This window comes from Leptidea sinapis, chromosome 28, assembly GCF_905404315.1.
Source record: "Leptidea sinapis chromosome 28, ilLepSina1.1, whole genome shotgun sequence".
In the NCBI taxonomy this organism is placed as follows: Eukaryota; Metazoa; Arthropoda; class Insecta; order Lepidoptera; family Pieridae; genus Leptidea; species Leptidea sinapis.
The window spans coordinates 4,253,617-4,277,607 of record NC_066292.1 but is presented as its reverse complement, the minus strand read 5'-3'; the positions used below and the strand labels follow the sequence as shown (position 1 = coordinate 4,277,607).

Below are 23,991 nucleotides of genomic sequence, written 5' to 3'. Positions count from 1 at the left end.
TAGTTCGTTTGGCTTAGTCTCCAGCTTAGTTGCCTATGTTTTGGTCGCCGGTGACCTGTAGACAGTGCGTAATAGCTCTAACAATAGTTTGTGCGTTTTTTCACAATATTATCCACAACAAGAAGTCTTATATCCTATTTTTTTTTATTAGAGGAGCAAATAGGCAAGTGGCTTAGCAGGTGAAGACTGCCGCAAAAGGAATAGGTTTGAGATGTGTTGCCGGCCTTTGAGGAGATATTACCTAAGCTATTAGCACTGGCAGTACGTGGCAAAAGTTTCTTGTAAATCGCGTGGTGTGTGGAACGAATCTTAGAGTCCTTCGGACATATCGCCAGAAAAGATGGGCACAACCTCGAACAACTGATGGTTACTGGGAAGGTAGACGGACCACGCTCCAGAGGTCGCAACCTTTTAAGATGGTCTGACGAAATCCGCACATCTCTGGATATCGGAATTCATGACGCACTGCACGTAGCCAAAGACAGACACAGATGGTAAACTATTGTTAAAAAGTTGAATTCTCAGAGAACGACCCTAAGCAGTGAAAAATACGACGCGAGGGGGAGGATTTGGATCTGGCCAGATTCACAAATGTATTTATTATTTTATGATTGAGACAAAGCTTTAATGCGTTTTCCCTGTCCAGAATACCACCGACGCATGTAATATGAAATGTCTAGATTTATCCACTTAAAAGTGAAAAAATCTACTACGGAACAAAACCAAATAGCTGTGAACATTTAATAATGACATATTGCATTTCTTATTCGGTTTTATTGCAGACATAACAACAACTTTAAATTACGTTTCGCGTGGGTGGTTCCGTGGTTTTTCTCTCATATTAAATAGTTGGGTCTTCCGGTGTTCGAAGCGATATAGCGTCTCTCTCACCACAATATGTGCGTTAACACATATCTTTATTAACCAGGAAGGAATTTCGAGGTATGCAGATGTTTTAACTATTAACCTTTAAAACTTTTGCTGAATATTCTTAAACCTGAGTTTTGGAGAGTTCATGAGTGGTTTTAAATTAATATTATTTATATCTAAGACAAGACAATAAACATAAGAGACTATTAGACTTTCATGTTAATGAACTTCCAGATCTTATGGTGACATTCTTTTGGAGTCCCCTGTCTCAGTCTCTTATCAAATTTATCTTCATAATAGTGTTCCAATATTTCAATAGACACAACGCCAAGAATAGAAGCAAGGCGAAGAATTTTAAATATTGAACACGATACAAGGGTTTGAGCCATTATCAGCATATAAAAATATTTTAATATTTGGGAAATCTAAGATCCCACAGTGCAATCCCCAGCCTAAGAAACATATTATATACTTATGATACCATATGCATTATGCATAATATGAAATTGTTGCATGTCTGGATTTTATAATATAAATATTTAAAACGTAATGCGAGCACCGGCGCCAATGCAGTGTGTGATGCAGACAAATTAAGCAGTATTTTATATAAATATACGAAATGTAGTTGATATTTAATATTTAATTAGAATACAATGTAAATATCGTGTTTTGTGCTGCCCTAATGTATGATTTGCATAGGTTTTGGATTGAAGCCCTTTTTTATATAAACAGTATGTACTAATATGGGCAGATTCAAAAACGACCGATCGTAGTCTGTTGCATCAACATTGACTTTGAACTCAAACAATCGAAGCTTTGTTACCCCGTCGGATCCCATTAAGAATTATTAAATTAATTTGTTTTCTCAAAATTGATTCCTTTAGCTAAACTTATGCGACATAGCTTTTAAGCTAGCATGGTAGGTGCTTCTTTTAAAACTCAAATACAATCACAGTATAACCACTTGCATCATGAACGTGGGCTGCAAAATCCAAGCCAAACAAACTGTTTCACTCGGATGTAGAGTGTTTGTTCATTGTTGACACAAGTTGCAACTTTCATGAGATTCAAGATGTATTTACATTGCTGTCGGAGTAGGCACTTTGCATATCAATTTCTGCAAGGGAAAAGTCAGTAAAGTATTGCTAGTTTGTTTTCTGTAATTCATATGTTGTAATGTTAAAATTTAGAATGTTAGAGTTCTTTGGACATATCGCCAGAAAAGGTGGCCACAACCTCAAACAACTGATGGATACTGGGAAGGTAGGCGGACGACGCCCCAGAGGCCGCAGCCCTATAAGATGGTCTGATTAAATCCGCACATCTCTGAGTACCGGACTTCAATTAGGAATACGACGCAAGGAGGAGAGGAATCTTAAAATAACAGCTTTTTACTTAATTTAAATGAATAGGTATTCAAACGGTCTATTTGTTATGGCTTATTTTAGAAACGGTTGATCGATTTTATCGAGACTCACTGACAGATTTTGGGCGCAACCTTGGCTGCTTATTTAAAACAAAATTGAGAAATTGGTTTGTAACTAAAGTATTTGACAGATTCAATTGTATCTAGTTTAAACCAAAGAGGATTTAAATACTACGTTATAAGAGGCGGGACTGCCTATGTAAAAATTTAAATTTTGTATAGTATGAAACGTCAAGTCATTTGACATAAGTTTGAAATAGAAATTACAATTATAAGGCGACGAAGTATAATCCGGCTAAGTTTGAAAGCGAACAGTTGCTTAAAACGTAGTGGATTTCGGCTAACTCTTTTTTCTTACAAGATTATAGCCGTCATCTGTCAATCTATCAATGACTGCACGTTTCGTACAATCAAGTGAATCGCTTTTTTCTTAGAGATTTTTGCTAGGCTAATTAAAAACTGTCTGGTCCTAGGAGAGACAGAGGTATGTGGGTACACTTTCTCAACATATATTTAAGTCAATACTCGATACTTGATTAAATATATCTTTATATATATATATATATATAATTCTTCTGTACGTGTGTTGACAGTGAACTCCTCCTAAGCGGCTGGACCGATTTGAATGAATTTTTTTGTGTGTGTTCAAGTGGATTCGAGGATGGTTTAGATTCACAATTGAACTACCTCCAAAACGGCTGGACCGATTTTTAAAATTTAAAACGTGAGTATACACTCACAGACAACGTCTGTCGGGTCCGCTTGTTATATTATATATTAAACTGCGGCTCTTTGAATAGTTCGCTGTAAGTTTTCTAATTCATCGAAAGTATCGCAGGAAACCTCATCACTTTCCTCGCTATCCGTCACCTTTAATTTGACATTAATGACGCGTTATTAGAATTTCCCCGTTTATTGATTCACGGGAAATGGTGCGAGAAATAGCTTTATAAGTGACTCATGTATTCTCTAACGGCCATTCCCAATATTCAATCTATCTCCAGTTGTGGCCTACTTGAGATAAAAATCGTTACTATCGTTGAGTTTTCTGTCCCAATAAACTTATCGACGGTAACTCATCTTATCCGTACACGCTGTCTGTCAATGGGACGACGTATAGCTTACCAGGGATAGAAGTTTGTATGGAAATTGCAACAGTGAACTGGCGATAAGAATTACTTATCGGGTATATTGGGACAACTTCAGATTATTGACAGCTAACTACTGACAGTAGAAGGCAGTAATTTATCTCTATCTGTAGATATTGGGAACGGCCGTAAGACAGTGAGAGGTTGTTGTGATGAGGTAGTTTGGACAAACGTTTAGAGGAATTATTAAAGTCAAAGTTACAACAACACAAAGAAAACATTGACACTCCGGAAGCGCCGACAGAAGTGAAAACTCAAGGAATATTGTATGCAAAGTTAAATTCAAAGTCAAATTATCTTTATTCAATTAGGCTTTAATAAGCGCTTTCGAATCATCACTAAAAATATTACTTTTAAGTTACTGAATCTGTCATATGTTCGGAATAAGTTGAGCTCGCGAGAAGATTAATTTTTACTTTAGCTAACCCTGTTTCGTGACATTTTTAGAGCATGTTTTCATGGGGTCTTGTCTGTACAATGTCTTGTGTAAATTATTAATATTGTCGGCATCTGTATTATTTGTTTATTACTTTGACTATTTTAAATATAAGTCACTTCACTATCTGATTTAATTGTCAATTGAGTACCTGTTCCACTTAGCGTTGGAATAAGGCCAGACAATTAACAACTGATAAAAATAAACGATTTCGGTCTGTTTTATGTGCACTGTATTTTTCCCTTGCCTAAACTGGTTCGACAAGATCTCAGTTTGATAAATATTACTTAAATCACATTGATGAACGATATTGCCTTACAACTCCAGCTTGTGTGGCCTTGCAAGGGCTAATCAAAGTAATTACGGCGGACAATGACAAGATTTATTGGACGCAGGTTTATTATGTAAGTGTGCTGAATAGACAGGACATCTTATGGCGGAATGTGTCATTGATTGACGACTATGTGCTGCGATGTTCGTTATGTAATGATGCATTTCCTTGTCTTGCCAACCACTGTGGCTTAAGACCACATGCAGTGTATGGTAAACAAGGACAAAGAAAAGCTTAAGGTGTCTTTTATAATTCCTCTGGTAGTGCCAGAACCATTCCGGGCACTTGAATCACAATACAGTAATAGAAAGGTAGTAATTAACTTCATACGAGAGCGTCCGAATCGACGCACACATATATACACACGATATACACGGCGGCTAAGCAATCTTGGGAAGACAAAACTATTGAGTGCCACGCCGTACGCCGCAGAGACTGGTTGCTGTGCCTGAGAGAGTCAAATTAGCTGCGCCGTCCACGTCGTCAATTTTTGAAGTGTAAACTTCTTTAGCGGCGTTGAGCACTTTTCTTGGGATGGGTATAAAATGTTAAACTCGCGTCAGGACACGTGACCTGATCGAAAATTTGTAAGACAGTCGTTGAAATTATGGATGAAACTTGATTTTCTGAGAGATAATTTTGTTAATATAAAATAATTGTAATAGTTCTGCAGTCTTAAATTTTTTATGTAATATAAATTATCAATTTTGTGTACGATATAAATATTGTATTTAACCACATAAATGCTACTGTCATTCTGATGAATAAAGCTATTTTTGCGAAATTATCCCCAACCATTACAAAATATTAAAAACGCACAATGTTAATGTTCACCCTGCACCCGGCACCCCCGCATTGCAACCCTTATTTTTTCGTGCGTGCCAACCCTAGCGGTCTGCTGAGTTACGCTACTGTCTTGTGCTTCAATCTAACACATTTATTTAGATAATTATATATATTTTTTTTATATGAGAGGGAGCAAACGGGCAAGAGGCTCACGGGATGGGGAGAGGTGAGGCAACCGCCCATGGACATTCGCAACAACAGGTGTGTCAAGAAATGCGTTGCCGGCCTTAAAGGTATGCTTTTTTCTTGAAGGTCCCTAAGCCGTATCTGTTCGGGAAGACCGCTGCCGGTAGTTGATTCCACAAAGTGGCTGTGCGAGGCAAGAAATTTCGGCCAAACGCGCGGTTGTGGAATGCCAGACGTCTACGTGATGCCGATGGTACTTAGCTCGTAATGTCCGGTGGAATTCGGCCACTGGAATCAACCCGAACAGCTCCTCTGAGCACTCCCCGTGATAAATGTGGTAGAAGATGCAGAGAGAACCCATATATCAACTATATGTGATGCTAAAATTTACATTCAAATATATAAATATGTTTAATAAGCAAGATCAATAAACTGCGCAGTGAATTATTTTTTTAGTAGTTAAAACTCTTAAAAGAGTGACGTTTGGCGTGTGTTTTTGGTAATTTAATTCCGATGTCATTCTCATGACTACCGCATTCCGCGTGTTAGGTCAGTTTAAAGATCAAATTATTCCACATGTAAACATTTTCCACACAATAAAACTATCAATTCCCACAAAGCACAACAAAGTAACGGACTAAATTTCGTTGTATTAGTTCCGTCGAATATTATACAAATACCGTTAATAGGAAAACAATCCACAGTCACGAACTCGTGTGACCACGCTGACCTTTCGTTTGTGATCCGGAAAGACCAATGTCACAAAAAGACCTAAGATATTACTGTCCAAATGTTTTGACACACGTAATTATTCATATGTAAGGTGTGCATTATCGTTAGACAAGAACGATTTATTTATTCGTGAGCGATTCTCATAATGGCCATCCAAATCGAATTTACAAGCGGCGAAAGTGCCTACGAATAATCTATTCTAATTCAATTATTTTTATTCGTAATAGGACTTTATTGAAGTCACTTTTTGAAAGTCAAAAACTACCACACATTCAAAGATTACGGCCTCAGACCTGAGAAGAACGAGAGCAAGAAACTCAGAAGGCTTCATTTTTTTAGTTAAACTTCGCCACAGTAAAATTTATTACTTAAATAACCTGAAAGTGGTCCCTTTTTCTCCATCTATGGTATCATTAAAATAGTATTTCTTTTCTATTTCGTAACACATTATTAGGATCATGTTTTAAAGCATATTTTATTTCCCCCGCCTCGCCAAACACACTCGTTCGTTTTGTTTTTTTTTCTACGACGAACCAATTAACCTTCCGTAATCGCGAGTGCCCCCGCGCCGCGGTATGTCATTGATCGGCGCGATTTTGGCGCGCGCGCAGCGGCCTATAAATGCGTATTATTTTACTTGTATTAATACTATAATATGTTTATTATATATATTTTACTTATAATTATGATGATATGAAAGAAAGTATAAGAAAGCTATTGAAACAAGCTATAAGACCTATATCTTATTAACAAAATGAGGGCCAGAACTTGGTCAGTACGTAGTGTGCCGTACGGCACTTTAGATATTGATGTATATGAAAGATCTAGTACCAAAGAAAAAATAACGTGTAACAATGGAAAATGAGCAGCTTATATCTTAGACAGGTATAGTACCTATTTGATATAAAATTATTGCACTTTTAGCAAGTATTTATTACGCTTATTATCAGGTTAAAATAACGTTCGTCAGAATTGTATTTTACTAAAATTTTACAATAAAATGTTGTCACTTAATTTGTTATTTTTTTTATGAAAATAAGGGACGAGACGAGCAGGACGTTCAGCTGATGGTAATTGATACGCCCTACCCATTAGAATGCAGTGCCGCTCAGGATTCTTGAAAAAACCCAAAAATTCTGAGCGGCACAACAATTGCGCTCGTCACCTTGAGACATAAGGTGTTAAGCCTCATTTGTGCAGTAATTTCACTAGCTACGGCGCCCTTTAGACCGAAACACAGTAATGTTAACACCTTACTGCTTCACGGCGGAAATAGGCGCCGTTGTGGTATCCATAATCTAGTCGGCTTCCTGTGCAAAGGAGCCTTCCACTGATAAATTTTTTGTTAATATACACCAATACTTGAATAATAAGGTACTGTAGGTCTTTGTACAATTATATAGATTAAACAAAAACAATTTTAAGACCCAAGCAGTGTACTACCTTAATAACTTTATTGCTACAGAATAAATGTACATTCAATCCATTCCTAATAATAAATCAAACGATATAATTTGTAACGATACATCGTTTGATTTATTCAGTAAAAATCTCTTAGACTGATTCACTGTTTACACTTCAAGGGTTTATTGGTTTGTTTCACACACTTCAAAGATTCTTTTCGCGCGAGTCACGAATCGTATATCTCCCGGGCAAAAACTCAAACCCTGTTTCACTTACACTTGACAGATGTCATATTAAAGCAAGCGATTGAACACACTATCGCTGCGTTCTCAATCTAAGTCCCCCCGGTGATAAACGACAGTGTCACTCGGCGAGCATATAAGGATAGGCTAACGGATCGGTGGTGGGCTACATTACCATCAATGGCAGACCACAACCAGACGTGTTCTAGCGAGATTATCGCTCCCGCATTCCCAGAAGACGCGTCCCACTATTCGAAATAACCTTACAGCAGCCTGTATAACGTCAGATGTCAAATTATGTGAGAAGTCGTTTCTAAGCTGGGTATTTTTAAACTGTTGTTTTCCAGAACTACTTTAAACACTCCTATCTACTTATCAGTGATTACGAATGTGTATGTTTTACTGAATTCCGGTGCTCAAAATTCTGGTAATTTATAATTACTTCTAGTACACTAAATAAAAGCGGCAATAAAATATATAGAGAAGCTAGAGATAGAATAGAATTAGGATAACAGATTCAATTGCCTATATATAACTAACAATAATAATAATCTATATATATAAAAATGAATTGCTGTTCGTTAGTCTAGCTAAAACTCGAAAACGGCTGGACCGATTTGGCTAATTTTGGTCTTGAATTATTTGTGGAGGTCCAGAGAAGGTTTAAAATAACAATTTTATTTTTCCTCTGATGTGCCCTAAATAATAGTTTAAAATTAATAACTAATTAGAATCTTTATATCTTAACTTTATCAGGAGGATCAATTGTGGTCGTGATCTTGAAACATAAGATGTTACGTCTCATTTGCCCAATAATTTCACTAACTACGGCGTCCTCCAGGCCGAAAAATAAAAATGCTTACACATTACTACTTCACGGTAGAAAAAGACGCCGTTGTGGTACCCATAATCTAGCCAGCACCCTATCAATTTACATCCTAGCACCCAATCAATAGATGATATTTTTACCGTGATCTTTCCTTGCATTCGTTTTCTTTACAGGTGTTAGGTCACAAGAAACTATGAGCTGATGATTCAATTATAGCATCATAACCCTTTTACTCTTCAACAAGAGTAAAATAAATAAAATATTTTTTCATACCACCAAAAACTAATCACTTTATGTATTCGTCATAGCAGAAGTTGCGATCGCACCGATGTGATATTATAATATTCATAATTAATAATCATGTTTATTTGAATAATCTGATAATCCCAGAAGTGAGGTATATCACTGGAAAACAACAAACTGATTATATAAATGTAATAGGTATATAAAACAAGTTTTTTTTTATGGAATAGGAGGACAAACGAGCGTACGGGTCACCTGGTGTTAAGTGATCACCGCCGCCCACATTCTCTTGCAACACCAGAGGAATCACAAGAGCGTTGCCGGCCTTTAAGGAAGGTGTACGCGCTTTTTTTGAAGGTACCTATGTCGTATCGTGCCGGAAACACCGCACAAGGAAGCTCATTCCACAGCTTTGTAGTACGAGGAAGAAAGCTCCTTGAAAACCGCACTGTGGAGGACCGCCACACATCCAGATTGTGGGGATGATATCCTAACTTGTGGCGTGTCGTGCGAAGGTGGAAGTAATACATTTAACGATCTTTAGCTTTACAAACTTACTATAAAATCTATAATACCCGAACAAATTTATTAACATTTAACAGATAAATAATAGGACTTCTTTTTATAATTTGAATATAAACAAGTATATTGTTAAAGTAAATCTAATTAAAACAGAAATATTGAAGGTAAATTTAAAAGGCAGTATACTGGATAAGCCGACAGAGAACGAACATCGTGAACATTTTGACGGATTAATTAAGATTCGACTTCGTATGAACACAGCTCGTTCAAGGTTCTACGTTATTTACTGCAGTGCAGATGTAGCCGTCAATACAAAAAAGAAATACGACTGTCTTGTCACAAGAGATGTACTTGTTATAGAGCATTTGTTATCCGTCTATCATATTCATTGGTCTGCATAGAATAGCACTGATGGAAATAGGTTTTACTTAGCTGTTGTTTGTCATGTGGATGGAGGGGAAGTGGAGTAACTACAGTAGGTGTCAAAGTAACATAATATTTTACACATAAAAGATAAGACCATAAAATTTCAGAGGACGAACGAGCCTCCTTTGCATCGGAAGCCGGCTAGATTATGGGTACCACAACGGCGCCTATTTCTGCCGTGAAGCAGTAATGTGTAAACAATACTGTATTTCAACCATAATATTATATACCTACAAGACGTATAAACTCGTGTGTAACACTCCAAGTCAATTATATGTGCAAAATATATAAATTATAAAAAAAAATAAGTTTTTCTATAATATATCGGAGAGTAGAGCTGGGTACAAAATTCATTTCTTCTATAATTGCGATAATATCGTATTAGAGATTTTTTCTACGTAAATAACGGAAAAAAGCCTTTGTAAATATTCTGCTGTGGCGTCGATTCAAGATGGCGCTGGGTCCAGGTGATTTAACTAAAAAATAAATGCATTTCACTGTTATTTTAACCCTCTTATAACTCTATTAGAAGAGAGAATTGGCCAAATAAATCAAGCATCATTCTTCTTATATATAATATTGAAACACTTTTTACACAAATTATCTTGGCCCAAGTTAAGCATATATAGCCTGTGTTATGGGTTACAAGACAATGATATATTTAATACAATATGCTTACTTAAACATACATAAATCTATATAAACATACACATAATCATACATAAATACATTTAAACATCCATGACTTGGAAACAAACATCCATATTCATCATATAAATGCTTGCACCTACCGGGATTCGAACCCGGGACCTAGCTTAGTAGGTAGGATCGCTAACCACTAAGCTAGACCACATACAGGTCGTCATTATATCGCAGTTTCTTATATCTTATATCATATAGGAGTATTGGGCTGCTTTTTCACCATACATTGTTAGTCACCCTGGTTCGATCCTTACCGGGCCCGTACCAATGTGGTTTCGGCAATGTTCTTGTATTTCCTGCTACAAGAAAATATGAGCCCTGGTGAACACATATAAACAGCTGATCCGTATATATGCTCTTCTCTTCCAAAAGAAAAAAAATTACATACTCTACCACTTAGAGAACATTATGTAACTAAATAAAAAATATCACTTAATATATTAAATTCTCAATGCATACAAGAAATCTAATCTGGAATTTTTGCATTAGAACTCTTAAGTCATATTGATCCATAATGTATGCATACAAATAGAAAATTTATTAAGGTTCAGCAGAAATCAAATTGAAAATGAATTTCTTTAAAGCGAAATCAGCGCACTGCAGGTCTGTCCCAGTTTTCATTTTGCTTAACTACATGCAGGGGATTTTCGACTTTATATCAGAACGAGACTAAGCATTGTTCGAGGATATTCTATGATAGGATTTTTACATTCTAAGAGCGATTTAATAGCTTAGCTTTGCATGCTTTTGACCTATCTCTAGTAATAGTTTGTTTTCGTAAGCCGAAACTATATTTCCTTCATAATACTATGTTCTTAAAATACTACCTGTATTAATAAATCTTTGAAGAAGAACGATACAAAGTGTTGTTCACCTAAATAAATCAACACTAACTTACAAATAAACTTAGAACATAGTTTCTCAACCTTATTTTGCTCACCGTGTTCACTTTTCGTATATTTTTTTGCCTTTTTAGACTATATTTTTTAATCTACCCACGCCCAATCTGCGCCATCTCAATGCCCCCTAATTTTCTCTGGGTCTTCTACTGCCCCCCCGAAAGTCTCAAACGCCCACAAGGGGGCGTTATCGCCCACGTTGAGAACCTATGATCTTAGAATAAAGTTATGCCTGAGAATAAACCAAGAACATGCAAAATGTTGACCATATCGCAGACAACACTGTCAATACAAAGATAATTCTGATTTTTTTTTAAATGTCAAGTAGCCTTGCAAATAAACGCGGAAAACGTTATGCGTCCGAATAACGGCCGTTTTCAATAACCTATCTTAGTTTTAGTTACTAGTGGTAGACAAATTTATACATTTACGCTAACTTACATTTCAATAACCTATCCACATAAAGCATTGGACTATAACTATACTGGAGATGAGTATAGATAGATAAGATCTTGTCATTAAACCAATCATAAGCAAAATAGGCTTGGTCTATTCTCAGGCATAACTTTATTTCATTTTCAGATATTTCAATGATAGAATAACATTTAGCGCTACCAAACACACAATAATTCTTACCACCACAGATGACATCAGCTAAATTCGTCTGGACACATTGGTGCGTGACGGCTCCGTCGCGCACGGTGGTTATCTCTCCATACAGGTGATGCAGAGCCTCCTGGTCTGACATCAGGATGGTTCTTGGTGAGCTGCATTCATCTTCAGTCGAGGGGTACCGAGAGGATGATCGGGATCTTGACCGACGTCGTCTGTGAATTAATATCATTAGTATGTCAAATACAATCACTTTTTTAGACTATTACGTTGTCTTTCGCCGTTTCTGTATACTTATTAATAGTCTTGACTTGTCTTCATGCTTAACGCCTCTCATAATGGCTTTGTTAATCTTAATCTACTTAATGACATCTTGCCATCGTCTAGTGATAACGATGCCGATCGTCAAAAAAAAGAGACTACATATTAACCAATACAGATTGTAGACAATAGAAACATCTAATTCGAAATATAATTAAGATATTAAGACTTGCCATAGCAGGATAAATAAACGACTATATATATATATATCTATAGATAATATATATATGTATGTATATATATTATAGACTCGGAGCTGATGTAGTTGAGTAGATGTAGATACCGTCGAGGAAAGGGAACACATTTTTATATCTAAAGCGAATGCAGTCTGCACCCTACAAATATGATTCAGACTGGAAATCAATTAAAGACTCTTCTCCCAAAGATTATTAAACTCAACCCAACTTTATGGAAAGATTCTAAAGATGTTGTGATATGTATGGACAAAGTAGAGGCAATAGATATAAAAAGATTCCATGGGGAGGAATTATCCTTCAATACAAAAAATTAAAATCAAAACGAGAAAGCTGTTTTATTTGCCTTATTTCTGGACAATCTGTTTCTAACATCTGTTATATAAGTAATCTTATTTATGATTTATCTGTGTTCGATGAAGTGTTTGAAGCTAAAAAACGAAGGTTTTTTTCAAGTTCAAGAAATACTCTTGACCTCTGCGAGTGGCTTAACAAAATACAACCATAACATAAGGTCCTAAATTTGATTTTTATGTAAAAGATATTTAGTTGCGGATTGTAACCGGATTCTCTTGTATAAAGTTACGCCGAATTTGTATTTTTTATCTGCCCAACGTCAGCTGTCACTCATTAGAGTTTTTGCTTTGAGAAAAGGTCGGCGATCGCGAGAAGATGGCTTTTTATGAAGAAAGAGGAGCAAGATAAAGCTTAAGTTATAGAAGGGTCACCTCTGTCAATGACATCGTCTGTACCAGACCATATCGTCGAGGAATTTTAAGTTGCAGGAACTAATTATTTTTTTATCGGCGTTTGGCGGTATTCCAGCTTATCTCGTTTTGCATTGTATTATTTAACTGTAATTCTTGTAGAACACCAATTTCAGTGCCAACTCCAGATTCCGATGACCTATACCTTTTCTAATGCATTGCTACTCTTCTGTTTTCCCTTAGTAGTCAGTTTTAATAGTAGGTTAATATAGATGGAACACACAGTCTTAAAGTGCACAATAACAAAAATATAGACATTATATATTAAAAAAGCAATAAGTATTAAAAAAATATAAAATAGATTCACTTTACCATTTAAAAAAAAATTTTTAGCGGCGTTGAGTACTTTTCTTGGGATGGGTATAAATTTTCTGAGAGTTAAACATTTTAGTGTAAAATAATTGAAATAGTTTTGAAGTGTCAAATTTTTTATGTAACATAGATTGTCCTCGGGCGCCACCATTTGCCAACCAGTTCGTGCCGGGTCCGCAAAAACGAATGCGCACTTTTATATCTGTTTTAAAAAATGTACATAAAAATAAACAGTTAAATATGGTGGTCATAGTTGGCTAATATGTACGCCATTATCCGCTCTCTCCAGGGAAAACTCTTGAAATTTCAGTATGTAATGTAGCCATTATTCATCCACAATATCCATACGGAATTCCATAAAAATCATTGAGTAGCGTAGGCTTATAAGAGTAACAGACAAATATATAGTTTGTAGTTATTGAGAATGAATGTAGTTTTAGCTTAATTATTTATCAGAGATATAACTGATGATTCACATGACAAGTAACTTATAGTCTAGTCAACAAGTGCTCTTTGGGCCAAAATTTTTTCGCCTTCTTTTCTTTCGAATGGAATGTAGATATTTTTTGAGAAAATTCTAAGGCCACTCGCAAAAATTGCAATAGTTATAAACAATTAAGTGAAAAAGGGGTTTTGATTTTTCGCCAATATCTCAAAAACTATTCTAGATAATTCAAATTTGAATAAAGATTGAAAAAGGGGAAAAACTCCCAACAAAAAAAAGTCCCAACTCCCGGAACTGTAGGACTAATATTTATAATTTTTCCAGAAAACTTCGTCTTGCGCAAGCCGGGGTGCCTTCGGACTTTTAATGAATAAATATTATTTAAACTTAATTAATATGAAAATAAAAAAAGAAAAAATTCAGGCGCCTTCAGAATAGATCAATGAACAATGTTGACTAGACTATTAGACGGTGTGTAGGTTTCTAACTCTGCTATGTATACCTATAGCATTAAAAAATATTCTGTAACTGTAACTACTTTCTGTTTATGTCGCCTGTATTTACAGCTTTTTGCGTACAGTTTCATTATTGCGAAGGCGTACTTAATAAGGCCGTATCGATTACTTGTCAATTAAATGTTAACACAAGTGGAAATACTCAAATTTTTTCTCGACGAGTATATTTTTTGTGAATGACATTCATTATGCATGGTGCTTCATAAAAATAACTGAACATATCAGTCATTATTTTTAATAAAATGGCAATGTTAAATGTTTATTTTATTACATTATATTATACCTAATAGAGGTAGAGGGAATTATCTAAGTATGTAAAATGTTTATTTTTTAGTTAAGTTACGTATTTTAAAGATACTAGGTTTTATCTACGCTATATTACACAGTATATAATATGCATATGTTACCTTTTTGTATAATTTAATTATTAGTTAAATATTTCTTACAGTTATTAATTAGCTTACGAAAATCAACTAGTAAATTGGTTTGTTTATATTAGTTAATACATATTATATGATATATTTTATTACATATTAAGATCACAATTATTTTCCATTATAGAATTCGCACAAAAATAAGAACAAACGTATCCAATTATTTTATACATTGCGAGAGTTTTAATAACACCAAGCCACCACTGCAAGCGCCATTTTAAATACAATGTCAAGTTTGGCGCCAAATTTGGCATGTTCTGTCACTTGCACACAAAACACGTTCCAATGCACGTAATTTAATTCAAGAGATGTCTATAATCGGCGAAGTGACTCATCGAATGCACAATTTCATGGTTTATTTATTTCAGTCCGGATTGCACTTGTTCTGTATAAAATCAAATTTTATTGAAATTTATTTTAAGTTTCTGTTCGACTAATGGTTGATTGTTATAAATGAATTAATTGGGCCACAATGCTTGGCACTGCTTCTTATTTTTATATGATTCTCCGAAATATAGATCTCTATGAAATATAAGATCTATATATTTAAATATACTTAAATGAAATTTGCTATTTTTAAGGCTATGCATACACATTATTTGATCGAAGGTCAATTTTGTAACGTATACACAAATTACGCGGGCTAATTCTCTAGTAAATTTGTAAAAAATATAACGCAGTTATTTCTTGATTTCAGCATTAAAATAAAAAAAATAAAGCAGAATAAGTCTATTTCTTTTATGAACCGCCACTAATGTCTAATCTTTACAATGATCATAATTATCATGACATGACTGCCCTCATCCAACCAACCAACCGATCCATCCACCTACAGTATAAATAGTAAAAATCATATGGATGCTACTTACTCTGGAGTAACAATGAAGAAGCCCCTCGAGGTCTGGTAGATCTTCCTCTCCTGCATCAGCTGGGCTAGCGTATCATACACCATGTCCTGCGATGGAGTCTGCATCGACGGGAACTTCGACGAGAGGGAGGTACGTATACTTTCCAATGTGGCTGATTGTCCCTGTTGAAAATACATTTATACATCTACAAAGTATATTTGTCATTGAGTTTGTTATTAATTAAGTAAAACACGTAAGAACTGTATTTATCGATTCGTATTGTAAAGTGTTATATAATAGGATGGTTACAATTTAAATTAATAACAATATTGTTTTACGTTTGTTGGTCAGTCTTAATATCTTGACATGATAATAACATTTAATTAATAAGAATTTAAAAAATAAACGGCTCTTTTAAGGAGAACTTAAAGTGAATTCAATCTTAATCCCCGCCAGATATTTTTGATTGAAACTATTATTATTAATAAATTAATTAAGGTCCGTATTCCGAAAGGCGTCTCCATTCATAAACTGTGATCAAGTGTGTTTTGTCACTGTCTTCATAACTGTGCATACAAGAGACAAAATAACTAGTCTGGCCCTATTGTAACAACGGATTTTTATTTTTATTTAAATTTGAAAAGCGTTTATTATGTAATAAACTCCAATAACCGCCATTTTGCATTTTTATTTCCAAGATAATATTAAGTAACAGTAATGGATTAGGGTCGACGTTCTCTGGAATATCAATTTGACTTCCGTAACTTTAATAATATGGATCATTTATCGAATTATAAAAGAAGATATCAACTACTGAATATATTGCAACAAGGATATCCTAGACAACCTTCGACATTTTAAAAATGTTACACTGACAGCTTGAGCTTATAATTAAGTTATATTTCTTCGAATCCGCATTTGGCATTAAGCCTTTTTGTCACATTTATCGCGTATTATAAATTTACTGCTATCATATAACTAATTTTATTGTAAAATTTAAAATATAATAAATATTTGTGATGATCATATCCGCCATGTTTACTTGAAGCATAAAAGGCCTTAAGATCTTGAGAGATCTTTCAGCCTTGGTATAGTGAATGCAATTGATTTGTATATAATATATAGGACCCGTACTGTAGATGACTCATCGACCTTATAGTAACCAATGTTATTATTTCTACAGACGCCTAATAAAGGGCCAACACTTTCATATGCCGCTTTAGAGAAAGATCTTATTGAAATCCACGGTCGCCAAAACCAATAGTTTACGATGTGTTGTGATTATTGCCTGACCAATTGTGATATGTTGAGAAAGTTACCTGACCAATGAGCGTACAGTAATTAACGCCCTCACCTCAGCTGGTTGGAATTTCTCACTATTCTTGGGAAAAACCTATTCTTTGCTGCTAAGATTTTTGATTGTTGAAAGTGAATGTAGTACCTAGTTTACCAAATAGTCCTATTAATAATTCAGTCATTATTACACGCGTTTTAAGGGTTCCGTAGCCAAATGGCAAAAAACGGAACCCTTATTAAATATTAACATTGATATCACAACTAATGATTTGTGTTGACCTAAATAGCGACTTATCACAAGTCAATTCAACAATGGACCTTAAACCATTTCAATTTTTCAACACGGATTCTGATCATATACTTCAACAAATGTTGTTCCAGGGTTGAATTGGAATATCCAAGGAAAGTGTTAATATGTCCGCCCCAAGGAGACCTGGCTACGAGCCGTCATTGGAAAAGCAATGTCTTGGAGTAATGAGAATCGAGCTCAAGATCTACTAGGGTTACAGAACACTATAGCTGCTTTATCCTAATCTAGGGCATATAGGACATTTAATACTCAAAAACCGAAACCCATTGTTGATATAAAATTTGTGATAAACAGTCAGATATTAAGAATCTCTAAACTTATAAGCAACCTAAAAATATAAAGGAGAAATATCAAATTCTCTTATATTTATCAGTGAATGTAATAAGGCTTGCCTTTAAATACAGATAAATCAACAGCAACTTCGATTTTCTTAAAGTAATGTGTTTATACCAATAAATTGTTAATAAAATGACTCGAATAATTCCCAGACTCGATTTCTACGAAGCGAGAGCCGATTGCATCGATCATTGTTTTATCGGTGTTATAAATATATTCTGTGCTAAGGACACTATAATCTGCATATCTGAGACTGATCTAGATATCAATTGTTTCCGAACGACCTTTAAAAATGAATGTTTTATTTCGAGATATTAAAGGCCTACAAAGTACACAATTGTTTATGTGCAACAGAAAATAGGCATATAATTTAAATATAATTTATTTTTCTAGTAAAATTATGATAGCGGTGTTAAATATCAAAGGAATCAGAATCATGGAAGATATCAATTTCTTAATTTCTAAAGGATATTTCGATGAATTCATTAAGATCCTAACTTTATAAAAATATGGTCTCAGCCTGGTAGTCGTATGGCGTAGTAAAAGACAAAATAGGTCCTTTTTTATGTAAGAGGAGGACCAACACAAGCATATAGGTCACTTGATGTCAAGTGATCACCTCTGTGAGTGAGTGGTCCTACACTCTCCCGCAACTTAGATCACAGGATTTATACTAGCCTTCGTGGTTGGAAGAGGTATTTTAGAAGGAACTCATTTTAAATTGTCTTTGTAACAACGCGAAAGTAAGTTACATTCCCAAGTTTGGTTCGAAAACAATGTAATTTACTTATTTTAAAGACGACAGTGTTGTTAGCGCACCAAAATCATATTGAAAGCATGAAGAATGATTAAGCAAAAGTATTAGTTCGTATCTAAAAACAATATTGAGATAGAGACGTATTTAAAATATAATAATATGTAAAATAAACTTTTGCTAAATCTGCGTGACAGCAACAACTCGTCAGTTTGTTCTTTTGTTTGGTGATTTATAAAGTTTATGCTGAGAAGGCACCCATTTCCCATCTTATCGCGGGGAGGTCATATTTAGTCTAGAGAGCTAACCAATAACGCCCAGATACAACATAAATAGTAATATTAACGCTAAAATATATACATAACATCAAGTCATTGAGGATATTAGTTCACATTCATAATTCAAACAACATTTATTATTAATTTCCCACCCAGTAAGTACGCACAAATCAAACGTTCAATTCCAAAACAGCTTCTCAACAAAAGCATTCAATAAATAGCGATAAGCCGCAGTCTTTACGTCGAATTCTTGTGAGAGTGGAAAAGTAAAACAGATATTACAGGACTTTAGGAACAAGCTCATATTTTACCAACGGCCTTCAGTAACAACTTGAAACAGCGATAAAGTAGACTAAATGCTATAGAAAGGTGCGTAGATAGATCGCATATTTAATATACAGATACGACAACACCTAAACTGCAATTAGGGCTGTCACTCAGGAACAATTTTATTTATTTATTATAATATACACTATTTTAAAAACCGATCATATTTGAAACGGATATGAAGTTGAATATGAAAATACGACTAAACATAAAATAAAAAATCAAAACCCCTTAGATTAAATGTTGCGATAAAAAGAGCATTTCATATTAAATGTTTTCAAAAATCTTGAAGAACTTATTTTTATTCTACCTATAATGTCATCGCCCTGACCTCGGTACACACCGCCGCACATTTGATGCTCGGAATGATGTATTCCGAGCATCAAATGTGCGGCGCGGCGGCTCAAACGAATAAGGCGGGATGATTGTTATTAATACAAAACTTTCGTTTTTGCCGCAGTTTACATTCTATGGTTACCAATAAGAAGCGAAAGATAAAAGAGATCACTCTGTATGTGTGTGTGTATGTGAGTATCTGTTTATTCAAGTATTAACATTATGTAAATGCTAACTACATAAGTGAGTGTGTGTTACCATCTCTGTATTTTAAATTTGACCTGATGGACCGAGCCATTTTTAATAGAAAATTTATTACTATATTTATCTACTTTGTTGTATATATATGTATGTAAGAGAATGGACTAAATCTACTTGCAAATGTTGTATTTATTGATGGTACTGTAATCTTGTACGATCGAATATTATCAATGAATACTTCGAGGTTTTCTGTGGTTATTTCTGATATCGTGTTTGCCTTAAAATAATAATAGGTATTGTAGGTGTGCATGAAAAACATCGAAGGGTGTTACAACCACCCTGTGTTAATTAAGCAATGTGGAATTTATTTCGATTATAACAATTTATATTACGTAAAATTAAAACGTTATTCTATATTAAATACTATTTTGAATGACAATGACGAAGAAATACCTGAAACTACCATCAATTTTTATCTTTAATACATGGCCATACCTACTCTAATTACAATTGATATTTCGTACTTCGCGCCTCGTACAGGCAGCAGCAAAATTCTGAGCGGCTCTACAATTTCGCTCGTCACCTTGAGACATAAGGTGATAAGTCTCATTTGCCCAGTAATTTCACTAGCTACGGCGCCCTTCATACCGAAACACAGTAATGTTTACACATTACTGCTTCACGGCAGAAATAGGTGCCGTTATGGTAAGCATAATCTAGCCGGCTTCCTCTGCAACGGAGCCTCCCACTGGTTACGTAGTTACGTTACTACTAACCATCATATACGGGTCACTCGATTGTCATTTATCGATTCCCTCCACTTCCATTAAAAAAAATATTAAAGTTAAGCTTTATTACTGAAGCTCGTGAATATCATAGTTAAAGACGAAATCGAAATATACAAATGATTTAAGTTTTCTTTAGTGTTAATTCCGCCAATATTTGAACAATTTTAAACAATTCGACACGTGTTTCGCCTTTACACGAGGCATCCTCAAGACGTGTTGTCTCCCCGAAATCTGGTACGAGACTTTTGAAAACTTAAATCATTTGTATAATTATGGATTTCCGCAAAGTAACGCCTACTTCAATAAATTTTCTGAAATCGATATAATAATGTTCATTTATCTTGGCAACCCTAACTGTCGGGCCAATAGACCGGTTGTGATTTACGGGATTGTTACCAAACGTTTATTTATTGAATGTTTAGATTACAAGATTATAGATGGAAACCCATGTCGTCGACGTGTCGTAGCTAGTTTTTTAGGTGTGCTCCAGTTCCTACTAGTACATAATATAGACATCACTAATCAATCATTACTTTTATATAAAAGTACTAGCTGACCCAGCAAACGTTGTATTGCCGATATTAAAATCGCGATACAAAAGTAACTGTTGATCGTAGATAGGTGAAAATTTTAAGTTGTATGTATTTTTTAATGCTGACTCTTAATCAAACAAATTGAAAAAAAATGTTAAAAAAATTAAATTTACCACCCTTAGCATTTAGGGGGTTGAAAAATAGATGTTGTCCGATTCTCAGACCTACCCAATATGCACTCAAAATTTCATGAGAATCGGTCAAGCCTTTTCGAAGGAGTTTAACTACAAACACCGCGACATGAGAATTTTATATATTAGATTTGTTTAGTATTTGTTTATAAAGAAAGATAGATCGTAAATGACACAACGGAAACTAGTTAAGTCTTTTTTTTCATATATCTACCATAATAAGTCGGGTCACGGGTGATCGAGTATGGAAATCTTTTTTTTTGAGCGTGATTGTATGTAGAAATACGATTTTAATTGAACAAGTTATATTAGGTACCTAAATAGTTAATTTCTAATAATTGTATGCCTTAAAGTACGCTTCTATCTTGGTTAACTAATTATTTGTTATAACTTATTAGTTAATTACTACTTAATTATTGAGCTAACGTCAATAACGTGTACCAAGGATAACAATCAGAATTATGAGCGACATGTCTACATCCTTTACTTGTCAGTTACAATATTATCTATAATTTATTCCGTTACGACATTAATCGTATAATCTAAATATTTTTCACGGCACCGACCAGCCCACAACTGGTATTTCGAATCTGTAAGTACGACAGACGACATTCTATTGTGACGGCTGACGCTTACGATATCGCAAACTATTTGACAAAACGTAACATGTCCTAAGTAATCATGTTCTTTGAATATTCATGGGACAGAAGTGTATTATTTTAGTAGTGTAACAAGCTGGTTATGAAATTAGGGTCGGGCCCCGAGAGATGCGGCGAGCGATTCGTATCATGTACAGCCATGTACTGTAGCGACAGCTGATGCGAATGGGCTGAAGTTATGAGACAACCACCAGTTATCACCAGTAGGAGGCTCCTTTGCACAGACACACTCTTACACACACTTTTACACCTTTTTCTGTCGTTTAGCAGTAATGTGTAAGCATTACTGTGTTTCAGTCTGAAGGGCGCCGTAGCTAGTGAAATGCCTGGGCAAATAATACTTGACATCTTATGTCTCAAGTTGACGAGCGTAGTTGTAGTGCCGCTCAGAATTTTTGGCTTTGGCGTGAAAACTTTACCCAATATAGCGTTACATAACTGGAGGGGATTGCTTAGTGTCATTCAATACCCAAAAAATAAAATGGTCAGCGTTCAGATGTTTTCACTTCAAAGATAAATCGTAATAAAACTTCAAGATCCGTTTATATCCGTTAAGCCAGCTAAAGATGAGGCTGATATTTAAGATTGCAATCTGTGCGAGCGAATAAGGTTACTGAACTCTTCGGAACTCTCCCGCTGATACAAGTAGCAGGTCACAGGTCTTAATAGTTACATAGATTTTAAAATCGCTCATTGGTCCGCGTTACAATTTCGCTCATAACAATACTGTTGTGGCCAGTCAGTAAGGCTGTTGACAGACGCAAGCGTTGTCATTTTCAAGGCACTATCATTGTTCCTATCTGACGCCTGAATACACTCTAATTAACATTAACGAGATATGAAAGCGTATTACACCAGGGCATCGCATACAAATTTCTCTTATCTCCAAGAGAGTCCTAACAGTCACTAATAAATTATGTAACGAAATTGAGAAGAACCATTTGAAAACAAAAACATTGTGTGATCAAGAATAGCAAAACATAATTCAAAGTATTTTAACTTTGAGATTTATTCCAGCAAAACATTTAAGCTATTCAGTGTATCGTGAATTTTTACCTTTAGATAATATTAATATCATCTCACGTACCTACATTTACACCTACAGGCTATTTTATCACTTATTAAACCCAAGCTAACATCATTGAAAAGATATTTCAAGGCATGGAACGTGCGAAACACGAAATATTTTGTTCTTTGTCCTAATTCATAAGCTAAAGCGATATAAAGGTAAAACCTAATCGATTTGTTTTATTTTAAACGTAGTTTATATAACGGCAAATTAAAAAAAATATATCATACTTCATTATTACACAATCTTTAATAGTAAAAGGTAAAATATTATTAAAATTATTTAAATCCTAAAAGATGATGGTAGATACCATTTATGTATAAATTTTCAGTATAAGAGTTTCGCTGATACTTGAAATATTGTCTTAGCATGATTTTTAATAATATAATTCTGCATAAGTATACGATTATTTGACTTATTTATTTCCAGTGGGAGGCTCCTTTGCACAGGAAGCCAGCTAGATTATGGGTACCACAATGGCGCCTATTTCTGCCGTGAAGCAGTAATGTGTAAGCATTACTGTGTTTCGGTCTGAAGGGCGCCATAGCTAGTGAAATAACTGGGCAAATGAGGCTTAACATCTTATGTCTCAAGGTGACAAGCGCAATTGTAGTGCTGCTCAGAATACCTGAGTGGCACAGCATTTAAATGGGCATGGCGTATCAATTACCAGTAGCTGAACGTCCTGCTCGTCTCGTCGCTTATTATGATAAAAAAAAAACACAAGGTAAACTCATAATATTATTTTATCAAGTAATTAAGTCCTGATTTATTATTTTAACTTACAATAATATACAGTTTAAGTTATTATGTTATATTTATAACAACCTACGGCTATGAATTGCGCCAAGCGTTTTCACAGAGCTGCAGAACCAGTATTGGTCATTTTATTTTTATTTCTTATATTTCGCGGCCAGACCTCATCATTCTGGTATTAGGTCCGAGCAACGGAACTTAGCAAGAATTATGCAAATTATGAACTTTATTCAAGTTTTTATGTGCATTATCAAAAACTTTGTTCGGCATTTGAAATATTTAAGACATTGTTTTTATGTATAATACGATTGCAGATTATGGATTTATAATCTGCAGAACTCAAAAGAAACTGCAGAACTCAAAAGAAACTGCAGAACTGTAAAATATTTTTATGTATAATACGATTGCAGATTATGGATTTATAATCTGCAGAACTCAAAAGAAACTGCAGAACTGTAAAATATTTTGTAATATATATATTATATAGACGAAGAAGATATATTTATGAGAAAAAGTGACGAGACGAG

General features: G+C 34.7%; 1 protein-coding gene across 1 annotated transcript in view; it reads right to left on the bottom strand.

Annotated features, from left to right (window-relative positions):
- Positions 1 to 23,991, bottom strand: part of LOC126973097 (probable cyclin-dependent serine/threonine-protein kinase DDB_G0292550) — a 225,627-nt gene that overhangs the window by 23,490 nt on the left and 178,146 nt on the right. Inside the window, exons 5-6 of the mRNA XM_050820239.1 lie at positions 15,652 to 15,812; positions 11,819 to 12,009 (exon numbers count right to left, since the gene is read on the bottom strand). Coding sequence (XP_050676196.1) covers positions 11,819 to 12,009; positions 15,652 to 15,812 — 352 coding nt within the window. The remainder of the gene's footprint in view (positions 1 to 11,818; positions 12,010 to 15,651; positions 15,813 to 23,991) is intronic.